Source organism: Dendronephthya gigantea, unplaced genomic scaffold, assembly GCF_004324835.1.
Source record: "Dendronephthya gigantea isolate DGI-Jeju-01 unplaced genomic scaffold, DenGig_1.0 000001F, whole genome shotgun sequence".
NCBI lineage: Eukaryota > Metazoa > Cnidaria > Anthozoa > Malacalcyonacea > Nephtheidae > Dendronephthya > Dendronephthya gigantea.
Window position 1 is genome coordinate 5886386 of NW_021163011.1, and position 15037 is coordinate 5901422.

A 15037-nucleotide genomic window follows, 5' to 3' on the forward strand; every position below is an offset into this window, starting at 1 on the left:
ATTTTTCGTATATCAGGGGGAGAAGTGGTAGATAATAATTCGAGCTTTGTATAAGAAAAAAGACCCGATTAACCCCTGCTTAAAACACGACCTTGACTCTGCTGTACTTAATTCCGTAATTACTCTTCAAAAAGAGTGACCGCCATCTGGTTCTGATACTTATCTTCATCGAGTAAAATCGCCAAAATTAATTATACAATTTTTAGTGAAATTATATTAACTTAAAATGGTAATGGCGGAACTTGACTAAATCTTCGACCAGACTGGTAACGCTATACTGTATGGGCAAAATTAGTCTGTGCCAGGAAGTAAGGTTGTCGAAATGAAATACCTTTAGGGACAAAGTACTCTGCATGGTTGGAGATAAAGGAACATTGATATCTGGAGGACAAAAACAAAGGATCGCCATTGCTCGAGCTTTGCTGCGTAATCCTAAAATACTCCTTTTGGACGAAGCCACATCACCTCTTGACACGGAGAGGGAAAAGGTAATTGGAATATCTCAACGAATACATACATGCACATTCAGGGATATTGAAAATTTAATTATGTCATTTTGTGCGATTCCAACTTTTCAGTATATAGCTATAAAAATAGAAGAAATAGAAGAGTTTTATTTCCAAATTTTTTCTCAATTTTTTAGAAATAAATTACACACTGCACCAACCCGTAATAGTTATTAACTATAATCTAGGCGGACAAGAGGGGTATTGTGTGATTATAGATGTAGATATCTTTCTATAGTGCACAAAAAAAAAGAATTAAGACAATATTTTAAATACATAGTAGCGAATAGCTAATAAGAGAAAAAAAAATTTAAAAAAAAAATATATATATATATATAATATGTATATAGTATAATATTTATATATACATAATATATAGGAGCACCATTCCAAATTTTAGTTCCGAATCAGAATTTTTATTGAGATTCGACCGCTGTGTAAAATAATTTCCAGCAGTTGTGGTTCTTGTGTTGTGACTACGTAATTAACTGAACAAAAAAAAATTTGCGAGAGTTTTATTAAAAAAATTCTTCAGTTCAACAGTTCAGTTATAATTTGTGGTAGTTGAACAAATATTGAAATACAGGCAATTTATGTACACAATGATTACAACATGCATCAGGCATGCTTGTTTTATATCCCCTCCTCAATCTAAAAAGGCCGTGTGGCGTGTGCTGTTTATCGAACTAGGTCAACTAACCCCCCACACCGAATAGAGACACTCGCTATCGCTATTTTTTTTTAAATTGAAGGTTGTTAAAGAAGCTCTGGACATGCAGAGCATGTTTTGGTCGAACTTCGAACAACGTTAATAATTGCTCACAGATTATCTACTGAGTACAAAAAGCAGATATGATCACGTTGTCGAAAAAGGAACCCATCAAAGATTATTACAAATGAAAGGTTTATATCATTATCTTAATCAAGCTTAGGACCAGGTCATAATTAGATGATGGAACGATTTGGAATTGAGGTAGTCTCGAGTTTTTCAATATTTTAAGTAAGGAGGTCAATTTGATAAGAACGCGAATATACTATATGCAAGGCACCTGCCACACTTCTAAAAACGCTGAAATTGTTCACGATGTAATTCGTTATCAAGTTGCAGTTACAATTTTAGGGTCTAGAAAATTTTTTTAAATCTAATTTTCTTGCAAATTTTGATGAAAGATACACGTGTTACATACTATACAAACTATATATAATCAATTTAACTGACACCGTTAGAAATTTGTCTATTGTACATTTATATACCGATCTTTTGAAGTAAAAAAGTTCATATTATTTTAGCCACAAGTTTCATCGTGGATTATTCAAGTTAAGGCAAGCCTCGGACCGACTTTAAGACTGATTTCATAAGAGCTGGAGTGTCACGTACATCATCATCCTATAATGTTGCGCCCCTAAGCACATAATATATTATACGGATATTTAACAATACTATATGTATTTATTTATCACGCATATAAACCAATCACAACTCACAAGCGCAATACTCCCAACAGAAGTTAATGACTGTTGGTAGCTAAATGTATATACCTTAACATCGAATGTTTAGCATATAGAGTTGCGCATAATGCTTGCATATTTCTGGTGCGCGGTTACATATCAGATTGCGAACATTTTTTCGGTGATTATTAAAGTTAGAAAAATATTTTTTTATTATTATTGCAGAGCAGTAGGATGAACTTCGGGGGCGCGACACCCCCTGAAATAATCCCTTTCTGTACGCCTTCTTATACAATTGATAACATGCAGAATTATTTCCATGCATTAATAAACATGCAGTAGAAAGAGTTTTTTTATTAAAATTTTTGTATAGTTTGACAAATTGCATGCATGAAAGTTAAAACACTCCGATGGCGATGTTATTTCAACCAGATGCGATCGCGCTATAAAATATCTGTGACTGACTATTTAACAATTTTTTGTTAACATATCAAGAACCAAGTATTAACTTTAAATGAAATTTGAAAATATGATCGAATCAAAGCAGTTAACATCTATAAAAAATTCCTCACCTGGCTTGCTGCGTCTATAGAGTGATATGAAAATAATTATATTGCATGAGCAAACAAAGGATTGTGTTTTATAAGCTTTATCAAAGTAAATCGATAAAAAAGTTATTTGAAATCTCTTTTCGTTGTTAATTAATTTTTTGTCTTATTTTGTCTAGACCTTTTCTAGCTAATACTATAATATATTATTATATATACATATTTCCACTATGGCGAGCATCATGCAGTGAGGGTGAAAAGTGCCAAAGTGCCAAGCCCTGAATATTATATTCAGACTCGAACGATAACAAATAATAGATATAAAAATATCAACATTTTAAGAAATTACCATTAGATCTTTCTCTATTTTCTAGATCTGTATAAAGATAAAGGAAATTTTGTAGATTGTCTGTCATTGTTAACTTTCTGTCGCGAGATTCATTTAGCAAATGTCTATGTGTTAATGTATGGATGGGAGGATGAGCGTATATTTTGCTCGATATATGAGTACATGCTCCAAATGTTCACTTTATTTTAAGTTTAAGATAATATATATGGATTCATGCATAATCATATATAGGCATATATATATGTTTATACATGCCGATATGTTATATATAATCATTTTAAGTTCATTTCAAATAATTGTAGAGTTTGGTGTTACTTGAGATCGAGATTCGTCTTCTTTTTATTACAGAAATTTACTGAATTTATATAATAAATTATGCAACATTTAATTTGAATTCATAAGTAGTGAGATTCACACGGTGCAGCACGTGTGTGGATCATGTGTATACAGCAAGTGATTTACAAATCGATGCTCGGAAGATAACTTGCAAAAGCTACGTGTGTGTAAGCTTTGTATACGTCTGCAGCATCATTGTTTTTCGTATTTTAGGACGACATTACGAACATTCGATTATTTCTATCATTTTATACACAAAATCAGGTTCCCCCGTATTAGGATACGTGTCAGTTCAGGTCAATGCAGTTATACGTCGTATACGACGAAATATATCATTGAATTGTCTCAAGAATTGGAGTCAAACATTTGTTTTCAGCTTTTGCCTATGTTGTTGCCTTACCATAAATATGCATTATTTATTATTCTTTACTCCTTGGCATTGGTATACCTGTTATATTAACTGCTCAGATAATTTAGGGACCATGCCATGTGACAATGTAATCACATGCAGCATAGGCTACTAGCTATATAAAATTATAGCCCAATATTTAAAGAATAACAGCAATTTTTTGCCCACTCCATTTTTGCACTTTGAATTTAATAACATGAACAATGTATCTTTGTTTTCCATACTAAAATATACTAGTTGTTTTTATTTTGCAATCAATTGATAATCGAATCTCTGTACTCTGTACTGCATGTAGTCTTGCATGTTTGCCGTGGAAATTATGTGAAAAACCATTGCTTGGAAAACCAACCCGTAAAAAATTCTTTTTTTTATGTTCTATAAGGTTGTCATAACTATAAAAGAATTCTCGAATATACTCAATGCAGTACCTACGTGCATGCATGGATGTTTGATTAGATGGGGAGTTGCGCGTAGGCGAACGTGACGGAGCACTGGGACGGTTTAATTTAATATGCTTCCCCGTCTTACGTCAATGATGCGCAGAAATAGAAATCGCTTTATAAATACGAAGTAAGCTAGTAAAAGTTAGTCATTTGAAACCTTTTCCTTGAACTAAACGTGCAAATCTGTTTTAATTTTATCATTGAGTGACAGCTAATTCTGCTAGCAGCATAGCGAATCCAGACACATCATCCTTGGCCGAATTCTATGAAAATGGATCAGGACAGGTAAGAGTTTTATTCTTAAGAATATCTTCAATATAGCATAGAATGAGTAACAAAACCCAAGATGATTCAAATGAATTCGTTCATTACATGCACAGCACTTAATCATTGGATTATATTTGACAATTATATGGATAGATTTGGAGTTTTTAATACTAATTGCTCCGATTTGGTAAATAGAAAACTAAGTATGGGTACATGTTTATTTTCAGTGCAAAAGAGATGAATGGATGCGCATACGATGAATTATATCCAGAAGGCGATGAACGCTTATACTCTGGAGAAGCGGCGTTTCCTTACTGTCCAGCACTTTCCAGTTTACCATCAAGCACGTTCATTCCAGGTAACTTGTCATTTCGAACTCAATTATACTTCCCAAACATTTGTATATATCAACAAGCTGAGGAAGAAACGATTTTTGTGGACCATCCGTCTTTAATAAACTGGGAAATTAGTAACATAAACAAAAGAAGGCCAAGTGTTATTCATAGTGTTGGACAAGTATCACCTCTAAGAGAAACATGTTGGAATAATCCTTCAGTTGATATTTTATCTGGTTCTCCCGGGTTAGAAAGAAATCACGTATCAAATCTGAAAGGAAGCGTCATTGAATCTTCCAATGTCAACGAGACGTGTTTGAGTGGTGAAAATTATGTTCATGAAAGTCAAAGTCAGTCTGATTTTCGACTAACGAAAAGTGACTTTCGGACAGCTAAGGTTCCTGTACTTGAAGCGTCAGAAGAGAAAAAGCACAGATTTTATTGTCGTTTCTGTAATAAACCATACCATTGGCGTTCACATTGGAAAGCTCACGAGAGAATACATACTGGTGAACGACCATTTCAGTGTGAGATTTGTGGGAAATGTTTTACAAGGTCTGATGGTCTGCAATGTCACAAACACACTCATTTAAGTAAGAAAGATTCGATGAAAAGTGAAGAGTTTGCGGAGGAGAGAGTTTTGAATACAACAAGGAAATCATTCAATCATGGCAATTACAAACCTTTAGGAAAGGAACAGTTATCAAATGAGCTAAAAGAACAAATCGCCCACAGGTTTGATGACAAGGTAAATTGGTCAAAAGCAAAAAAAGAATTCAACTGCCATATCTGCAGGAAAAGCTTCTTCAGCTCTAGCGGATTGCAACATCATTTACGCAGGCATAGCAGAGCTAAAGGTTTGGAAACTATTTCGCAGAAAGACCAAAATATTAGTTCTTAAAATTATGTGTCGATTTATGTTTACAATGACAATGTGCAAATGCGCGCATCAGTAGCTTAAAAAAGGCGTAAATCAGGTTGAAGTATTATTTATATTTCAATAGAAAATCAACTGAAGCGCGCAGATGAACAAAATAAATGGATTATAATCAGTCAAATACAAGCCACGAGTAACAAGTAATTTAATTTCAAACATCAAAATCAGTAGATCGCGAAAGAGGAGATTAATATCTTTAAGCCCATTAGTATAGATTGCGAATGCTGACGGAGTTGTGTACCAAGAAAGATAATGGAAGGTTTTCTTATAAAAAACAAATGTATATATATATATATATATATGGAGTGTCGAAGTATAGACAAACGTATACACCTCTGAGATGCTGATCCTGACAACAAATAGTGTAAAAGTAGAAAGGGTATAAAATATTCCTCGATAATAAACTCAATCAATGGAGGGGAAAATTAGGGTCTTTTGCAACATCCTTATGTATCTTTTCCAACATGAAAGTTGAAAATCAACGTTGAGTTGATCACAAACTATAGAGTTTAATGATTAATCATATCAAACTGCTTTATTTCATATTAATGCACTATTTCTACAAGAATCATTGTATTGTATATAACGTACTGAAAGTAAGGGGTAAATACAACATCTAATAACACTCGTCATCCCATGCAAATCGTCCTAATACATCAACTACTTTATTATAATGAGAATAATAAACACCAATCTAAACTAAACCCAGTTAGCAAGTCTTTTTTAATGCTAGAAAAGAAATGTCATAAACACGACTTTAAGAGTCATAGTAATAACGCACTCGTCTTCTGTGTTGTTCCTGATGTGATTTGAAGAACGTGATAAAGAACTCGCTCCAGCCTCCCTCGCGAACCCGCAACAGGTTGTATTTCTCTGGATCTGTAACTGCAGCACTGTACGTCTCTGGATCTGCACAGGTGACTACATTAAAATACAAAAATTCATATTATAGTTTGCAAATTTAGCGATTTAAAAATCTTTCACTTTTAATATGCAGTACCGGTTAGAATATTTCCTCCAATGTCGTCAACCTCATCTGCATATTTCCTCAAGAACGCCACCAGGTCACTCTTACTAAAGTCTTCCGATATAGCCAGGTCAATTTCAGCGCCATTAGCCACACCAATATTTAGATCCCGCATATTCCAGCTTTTCATTGCTCTAAACGATTGTCAATATTATTTTATTAAGCCTTTGTCGCTGACGTTTCGACGAAACATATTAATCGCGAGAATTTATACAATTGAATAAGGAATATCATAAAAGTGCAGGGAGTAGTTAATATTCAGAAATACTACAATCTGCACCATTCGATAATTACGTCACGCATGGGTTTCCGTTGTAAGGAATTGAGAGAGATTTACAGACCAAAAATGTATGCGTGATCAGTGTAATTAAAGTGTATTCCACTTCACGAAAAGCTAGTTGTTTGCATGGGAAAGAAAATGGAAAATTTGTGTGTAAACGGAAAACTGATTCTGAGAGTCCATTTACCACCTTAATTATATAGTTACTCGATACGACATAATTTACATATGCTTACTTTATTAATGCTGTATTCTTCACGAGATTTGGTGGCAGATCCTGTGGAATGGGTGCCGCACTCAAATCACTTCCAAGGGGTTCACCTCTTCTTCGACCATCAGCTGATGCACCGCAAGACATACCCCAGCCAATGTAGCCTTCGAATGTTCCACTTCCGGGAATCAATAAGAGATCAAAATCGTTGCCAGGTCTGGTGTATTTTTCTTTCAAAGAAGCAAGGAGGTTGTACAGTGGCGAACCTTCGTGTTTAGCCACTTTCCTGATGCTATTAGCCACGCAATCCGCGAGGAAAGTAGCGATCTCGGCGATCTTGAGATTTCCAATTGCTTCTGCCGTGCCAAACTTAGGAAACTTCAATGCTTGTTCTCGGACTTGTTTGTAGAACTCAGCTTTTCTGTTCTTTCGCACTTCACCAGCAACCCTGTCGTATGTTGGCTCATGGATGTCAAAACCCCAGTCGTTTTTCAGACACTCGACCATGTCCGCCAAAGAAATCATAGCATTATCTTGATCAAAGCACAGACGCTGAATGGCATAAAGTGAATCAACGGTGCTTGAGAAAGAGATGTACATCACTGCAATCATCTTATATTTAGCGCCACCATCAGTGATGTCATGTCCTGATTCCACGCAGCCGTCAATTATACTGGATAGCAAGGGACTGGGACATACAGATGATATATTGCCATAGTTACTCAGGAGACCAACCAGTCCTTGTTGTGTTTTGATTTCGATATGCTGCCTATAGATATAAATTGCAATATAAGCAAGCATATATAACAGCGGGCACTAGATAGAAAGTGCCCTCCGACGGAGGTTGCTGCATGAATTGCATATCAATTTTTCTCATTCGATCTGCATTTGCTATTTTACGAAACAATTTAAAGCATTAACATCTTACCTAAATAACTCTTTAACTTCTTCAAATGTTTCAATATTTGCCGCAGGTTTAGTTGGCAATGATTGGGGGGTTCCATTAAGATAGGCAGGACCAGCACTAGAGTAGGTAGCTCCTTCGTTGATAGCCATTTCGAGGACTTGCAGCAAAGGAATATAGGTGAAGGCAAACTCCGTGGCACCAGCGACCAGCGGTTCGTAACAACCATCACAGGCAATATTAGTGAGATTATTGAAATCATCTTCGGAGGCGTTCTCCTTGAATTCGGCCATGACATCTGTGAGACCTTCTATAAGACGATCGTCGTGAAGAATTATTGGATGCGCACCACCGCTCAACATTGCTTTGGCTGCTTCTTCCAGATACTCCTGCTCAATACCATGATGCACTCGGAGACTGACACATGGAGCATTCAGAGGTAGACGTCTCGCAGCTTTCAGACACATCATGGTAACTTTATTACACGCGCTCACCTTGCCTGTGGTTGTATTCTTATAACCACCAACCGTCAATTGTTGCACCCACTGGTTTATGGAATCACCATTTGGAAACAGGCCATCACTTCTGTATGGAACTGCGCATGTTCCCCACGTGTTTCTATCCACTATTTTGGTCTTGTTCACTTTGACGCGTTCTCCCAGTTTTACGAAGAAGCAATCGATAATTTCTTGTGCTTCATCTTCGGGCGTTGAACCAAGAAATGGCTCCAATATCTGGTCAAGTCTTCCAATGGAAGTGGGGTCACCAATCAAGTGAAGGCAACAGTGGACTGTGAAAGCAAGTTGGGCTGCTTCGACAAAACTTTCCGGTTTGTGTTTGGAAAGGCGTTCCATGCGTGCAGCTATTCGTTTGAGATTTTCCCTCTGGGCATCGGTAAATGGATATTCTCGCGAGTTTTGTTTCTCTGGCTGCGACTCTGCGAGGTGGCGTGCGAGGGCTCCATAATTCCAGAGATAACTTCTGACACCTTTGAGGGATTTGATGCAAGCGACAATGAATTCCTTCTCACCAGCGCCTAGAAGAATGCATGAAGGGTGATATCATAAGAAAGTCCGACAAGCAATAAATTAAGATCACTTTGCACGCAAGACACTAACGCACTCAAGACTGGTATTACAGAAGTTACAAGCTGGAGCGTAGCAAAATGGCAATTTAGATATTAAAATGGCATTAATTTTCCCATTCATTTCTTCCTCGTGAGCCTTTTTTCTCCTCTGTCATACGGCAAGTCTTTAGACTTTATTCTAATTACTTCTATCAGTACGTTTGAGCGCAATAGATATATAGAAATACCACTATAATACCAGAATATCATCGTGAACAGATAAATATGTTGCGATAAATCGTCCTAATGGTTCCGTGAATTTTTTTTACCTGTTGCAATTTTGCTCGTCAACTCTAAGATATATCCGGTTACGCCTTTCTGCAGAATGGTCTCAATGTTCGGAATAACATGGCCAGTGGCTGCTTTCTCACTAAGACCTTTCATGAACGCATCCATTCTTTCGTTGCCCTCTTTGAGATACGGCATTGCAACCTTCCCGATACCAAGACCAAAATTTGGCATTCGTCCGACGATAATTTCATCAGGATGAATATTGAACAAATCAGCCTTGTTGCCGTAGAATTCACTGTTATCCATATCCGCTACAAAATGACTGGTAAAAACCTTCGACAAACAGATTTTGATTGATCTTGCTTTACGGAGGAGAACGGACTGATTCATGACTTTCTCTACTTTACGCGGTATCAAGTAGTTCGCGAGATGCTTTATTGGTGGAACGTCTCGTTCTCGAAACCACTGGTCATTCCATTGACGGAAAGAATACCCAAGAAGACGTAAGACACGAGAAGATGGAGTCTCGGATGAATCCACATAACTTCCAGAGGTCATTCGGTACAAATATTCCTTCTCATTGTAGAACAGATATGGATTACTTGGATTGCTGACGTTCCAGTATTCGTTTACTTCAAAATTCCCGCTCGAGGCAATATTCACGCCAAGTTCTTCAGCTGATGGGACATACCACCATGTTCCTTCCAAAGGCTTGACAGTATTCAGCAGAAGATCGACAGTAACCTCGCCAGCACCAGCAACTTTATCATTTCCAACAAGACTTTCTAATATGTCCCTGAAGGAATTAGTTGTGTTGGCAAATGAAAGATAAAAAATTCCCTCTTCTCTTCCTTTTCCTGTTGAAGACGTGCCATATGGGAGTGATTGTCGGAACATGATTCGGTGCTTATTCAGCATGTTTTGAGGTGACTTTTCAGGATTAAAATGCGCTCGGAATGTGTGAGCGCGTTCGTTTACATTAGGAATAAAGCAATCGGTCATCACGCGTCTACCAATCATATCTTCTTTCTCAGAATTCCACATATTTCCGAGAACTAACCAATCAACCTCAAACTTCTGTGTCATCATGTAACAGGATCCCGGTTTTCCAGTTTTCATGTTGTCAGGAATGATAGTGTAGGAGCAGAGTGTTTCAGCGTCGGCGGCATTGACAAGACCATCTTTAAAACTTCTTTGCAAGATCCGTTTTCCAGAAGGCGATGAATACGAAAAATCAGCGGGCTGCTCAAGTTTCTCCAGTCCTTTACGCAGGAGTTCGCCAATTTGATCGACATTGCTTTTGTCTTCGGACTTAATGAAGAAGAATACGTCACCACCAGTCTGAAGAAACTTGGTTGAAGTATCAATGAGATATTCCTGAGGACGTTGCTCTAGGTGGCTGATTTCCGGAAACCAGTATTTCCAATGCTCTGGATTAAAACCTACGATAATACGAGTGCGAGCTTCTGGGTGTGTCTCATCAAATACATCAGCGTGGTTCAACAATTCTCTGCATAGGGCGATAACACCATTTTTCAACTCAGGAAATTTACTAGGATCTTTATAACGGACATTAACGAAGCAGCCATAGTCAGGGGTAGCAAAGAGCAAACCTTTTTGCGCTTTCTTAAGAATTTCCTTCGAAGATAACATCGCAGATCTAGAAGATGCAAATAATGCATAATGTAACAGCATAAATACGAATGAAATAAGTTTTATTCATGCTGGAGAAACAGCCTCGTACGCAGGCGCTTTAGAAGTAAAATATATAACGTTGTATGCAGCTATTGTATAACGGTCAGCAGAAAAAGCGAGCGCGCGGGGGTGTTTGGGGTGGTTTTGTTTAGCTAAAGCATGAGATGAGATAATTTGAGGTATCAAACGGCCTGGTTTCCACGTGAACGTGTCGTTTTGTTGTTATTGTCGTAAAGTCATTTTGATCGATGAGAATTAGTCCGGATTTAAGGGCCTGTTTACATGCATGGAGAGAGTTATCCCGGCTAGGCGTGGTAAAAGCGCATCACATCAAAGGCTTAACTTGATTAGTCTTTCACTATATGCAATTTTCACCTTGCCTAGCCGGGATAACTCACTCCATGTAAACAGGCCCTAAATTTGTCGATTAAATTATTTCTGTATTTAAATTGGTCATTCTTCACTGCACACTCATAGAAATATTCTGCTCAAGTCAATTACGACTAATTGGAACCAGGCTAATGGCTTAAGGGGGAATAATAAAAAAAATTGTTTGTGACCGCACGAAATTGTTTTCAGCTGCTTCGTCTTCGTTATAGGATACTTGACGAACGACGAATCGTGGCGAATAGCGTTACGCAAATAAAGGGCAATGAAGACGACTCTCTTTTTGTATTGTATTCTTTGCGTCAGAGATGCGGAGTCTAATCTTGCTGTGCTAATAACCATAATTTGGTGTTTGTTGACAGTAAAAACAATTATTTTGTAAAGAAATACAAAGGATATACCTTTTATAAGGAAAAAAATAAGCCTTTGACGTTTTGCGGAAAAGCATGTTCCAGCTGATTGGTCAACTAGGTGCTTGACCAATCACGTTTCGTCCGCAAACGGAAAATACGTCAAAAGTCAAAAGCGCATTTTTTTCCTTAATTTTTTTTCCTTTAAGGTCTATGGACAGACGTCGGGAGGTCTGCTCTCTGCGCCACTGTCAGAAATCGGCATCATCAATCATCAATCATTTGGCTTATCACATATCATCTCAACTGGATCTACTGAAGTGAACCACCTGACTGTGCATTCAATTAACGTTCCGTGGTGTTTGTAGTCGTTTAAATTCATTTCATACATGCATGGTGCGACGCTTATTCCATATTATAAACTATATTTGGTAATCCAATCGAAAAATTCGATCTGAACTTGGAGGTTTTGTCAAACTGAGCAAATCCTGTACATTCGGTATGTTATGTAATTCGATACGTTATTAGGAGCAAAAGTACTAGAAATTTCAATCGGGTCGGATTCAATTCAAATAATACATAATAAAACGAAGTAAAGTTTTTAATGTGCATATATAACTGCATTCAACATGAATTGCTAATGTATGAGGAGATTACTGAGGTACTTGTAGCCAAGGGGGTAAACTTGTGTGACGTTGTATGATATTTTTCCTGCTAAGCATATACGTCAGTACCAGAGCGCAGAGCCAAAGAGCCGTATCATAATAACACTTTAACAGTTCACTCGAGCTCACCCATCACTATAGAAATACGACAGTGCAATTGCCCTTTGCCTGTTTATTCTAGCACGTACTATATCTAATCCAACGAATATATTTGATGCAGAAAAAGGCAACAGATATAATACAGCTTGTTGACTACGTGTGCGACATGGTACTCCAAACTCTCAGATTTAGTTACAAAATCCGTGTAGTTCATTTCTTCTACTAAACTACCTGTCCTGAAGCGTCTAACATGCAAACGCTGTTAATATAGGTGTCGTCAGGAACAACATTTAAATCAAATGATTTAACAATAGCAAGAAAAAGGTATTAAGATAACATGAAAAGAATTACAAAAAATTCGAGAACCACTGAGTCAATTAATTAATGAATATACAGAAATAAATATGGAAGATATTTATGTTTGCAGTTACTATTCGTGCGTATAATATGTACAGCCTAACTGGTTTGTAAATAGATGTTTACTAACAGTGTATGTAACGTTACTTGAGTAGAACGTACCACCAAATTCTATCTCCAATTGCTCGTCTCACTGTGCTCGTCAACAACACACGTCTGCACGGCTCAGCTGCACACACCTTTGAATGCGCTGGGATTCCGGGGCAGTTTTTAACAGCAACGACGACGCCCATCTTCATGGCCTCGTCCCCAGTCGCTTTGAGTTAATTAAGCGCGCGGGAAATCACAGGGCGTACATAAAACGGAGCACGGACCGGCGGACGCGGATCAGTAGACGCGGATTTTCGGCGTGCGGGTTTAGATGAACCACTCCAAACCCCAAATACAGAAAATGGCCCTGGGAACGAGGTTGGAACCACTCAAAACTACTTTTTTGTTGGTCTTAAAATATACTATTTCTTAAATGTGTTATGTGCTCAATCAATCAAGCTCTAATTTCTTGTGGTATTTCCACAAGCGAGAGTATAAAATATTGTTCTCGTTTCTTCAAGCATCCACTGTTTACGTGAAAGTAATTGTTCCCGGGAAATTTTGAGACACGTATATTGCGCAGGAAACTAGGAAAATACACGTATACGCGTATAGTGCGCAGGAAACTAGGAAAATACAACACATTAACGTTTCCCTGAAAATCGTATTCATCCCAAACGCGTCTTACACACATTTGGCGCATATCACTGAAATATTTAGTTCAGTTTTAGGACTCTTAAGCCGGTTTTCCACTGCGATCAGACCGGTCAGGCGAAGCGCGCTTTGTTTTTCAGGCCGGTCACGGTCGCAAGAATAGCCTTTAGGCTGGATTTTCACTTGCGGAGAATTAGTTCGCTAGCGAAATATTTGCATGTTTTCTTTTGAATCGAGAACTGTTTACCGCTGATGAAAGCTGATTTTTTCTTCAATCATTTTGGCCACCTAAAATTTGGAGAGCAGCCCCCCGTCTCCGCGATCCACGTCAGAAATAAATAAATAGTCTAGTCCTCTTAAATAATCCTCTTAAATTTTTAGTATTTTATTCTTTACGATGTTTGTACACCAATCCCCCCCGCCATCTTGGATACGGGTGTCTATTAAAAAACTCAGTATTATACAGGGTGTATCAAAAAAAAGGTAATCCAACTTTGGTGCGCTATTGTACGTGAACTACTTGTTCTATTAACGAATTTTTTTCACATTCCGAAAGGTTATGCTTTTAACTATCGAATGACATGTTTTTGATACCAAATGGTGAAAAAATGAGCAAATAGGAGGCTGATAAAAAGTGTTAGTCGAAATCGCATATTTTCACCTCTGAGAGTTGGGACTAAAACCATTGAAAATTAACTCTCTTTAGGACTTAATTGAAGAATTTTGCTTTTGAATAAACTACCCGCATATGCATATTAAGTAGGAATAAGGAGAACATTCCAAGCAATGCGGCATAAAACCAGTGCAAGCTGTGACATGTTCATGATTAATTGTTTTTTTCTTTTGTTATGCACTGCTTTAATTAGGCTCAAAGGTGAAAATATGCGATTGCGACTAACATTTTTTTTAGCCTCGTATGTGCTCACTTTTTCACCATTTGGTATTAAAAACATGTCATCCGATAGTTAAAAGCCTGATCTTTCTGAATGTGAAAACAATTCGCTCATAGACTGAGTAGTTCACGTACAATAGCTTGTTGAAGTTGGATTACCTTTTTTTTGATACACCCTGTATGATATCTTCTATCGTATATATCTGTTGTCAAGTAGCAGACGTCAGAACGACGTAAATCTGGTTTTTCTATCCGATTGCAACGAATTATAAAACAAATTCCCAAAAAGTCTTGATTCAATAATATCATGGAGAAAAAATGACACTGTAGCTGGTACCTTCTATATTGCTGATTTTTATGCCATCCACTTTTCAGTAGTGTCACGTCACATAACATCTGATTATAGGACAAGATGGCGCTGGGAGGTAGAAGGGGAACCATCCATTTTTTTTAAATGACAAGTAAATGAATAAAAATTGGGATGGGATAT

General features: G+C 37.3%; 2 protein-coding genes across 5 annotated transcripts; one reads left to right on the plus strand and one right to left on the minus strand.

The window, feature by feature from the left end:
• Positions 1-1318: 1318 nt before the first annotated feature.
• Positions 1319-6124, plus strand: LOC114524020 (zinc finger protein 155-like). 4 transcript variants are annotated; one of them, XM_028545150.1, is made up of 4 exons: positions 1319-4325; positions 4535-4665; positions 4894-5499; positions 5647-6124. In XM_028545150.1, exons 1-4 carry the CDS (start codon positions 4306-4308, stop codon positions 5721-5723), a joined length of 834 nt encoding a protein of 277 aa, XP_028400951.1. In that variant the 5' UTR covers positions 1319-4305; the 3' UTR covers positions 5724-6124. The 4 variants fall into 4 exon arrangements, with proteins under 4 accessions (XP_028400951.1, XP_028400929.1, XP_028400938.1 ...); XM_028545128.1 differs by having other exon boundaries at positions 1319-1479; positions 2878-4325; positions 4535-5499; XM_028545137.1 differs by having other exon boundaries at positions 1319-1409; positions 1797-4325; positions 4535-5499.
• LOC114524003 lies at positions 6110-13165 on the minus strand. The gene is made up of 6 exons (XM_028545105.1): positions 13074-13165; positions 9397-11018; positions 8026-9037; positions 7123-7866; positions 6580-6740; positions 6110-6500 (listed from the first exon to the last, which is right to left on the minus strand). The coding sequence occupies exons 2-6, from the start codon at positions 11009-11011 to the stop codon at positions 6337-6339; spliced, it is 3696 nt and encodes a 1231-aa protein (XP_028400906.1). The 5' UTR covers positions 11012-11018; positions 13074-13165; the 3' UTR covers positions 6110-6336.
• Positions 13166-15037: the final 1872 nt, after the last annotated feature.

Bases quoted from the DNA above. Each gene is read 5' to 3' on its own strand.
- LOC114524003 (XM_028545105.1), bottom strand. From the start codon at position 11,011: ATGTTATCTTCGAAGGAAATTCTTAAGAAAGCGCAAAAAGGTTTGCTC. The intron at 6,741-7,122 runs GTAAGCATATGT...ACAATCGTTTAG, and splicing joins AAGAATACAGCATTAATAAA to AGCAATGAAAAGCTGGAATA. The intron at 6,501-6,579 runs GTACTGCATATT...ATTTTAATGTAG, and splicing joins TGGAGGAAATATTCTAACCG to TCACCTGTGCAGATCCAGAG.
- LOC114524020 (XM_028545128.1), top strand. From the start codon at position 4,306: ATGAAAATGGATCAGGACAG. The intron at 4,326-4,534 runs GTAAGAGTTTTA...GTTTATTTTCAG, and splicing joins ATGAAAATGGATCAGGACAG to TGCAAAAGAGATGAATGGAT. The intron at 5,500-5,646 runs GTTTGGAAACTA...ATATTTCAATAG, and splicing joins CAGGCATAGCAGAGCTAAAG to AAAATCAACTGAAGCGCGCA.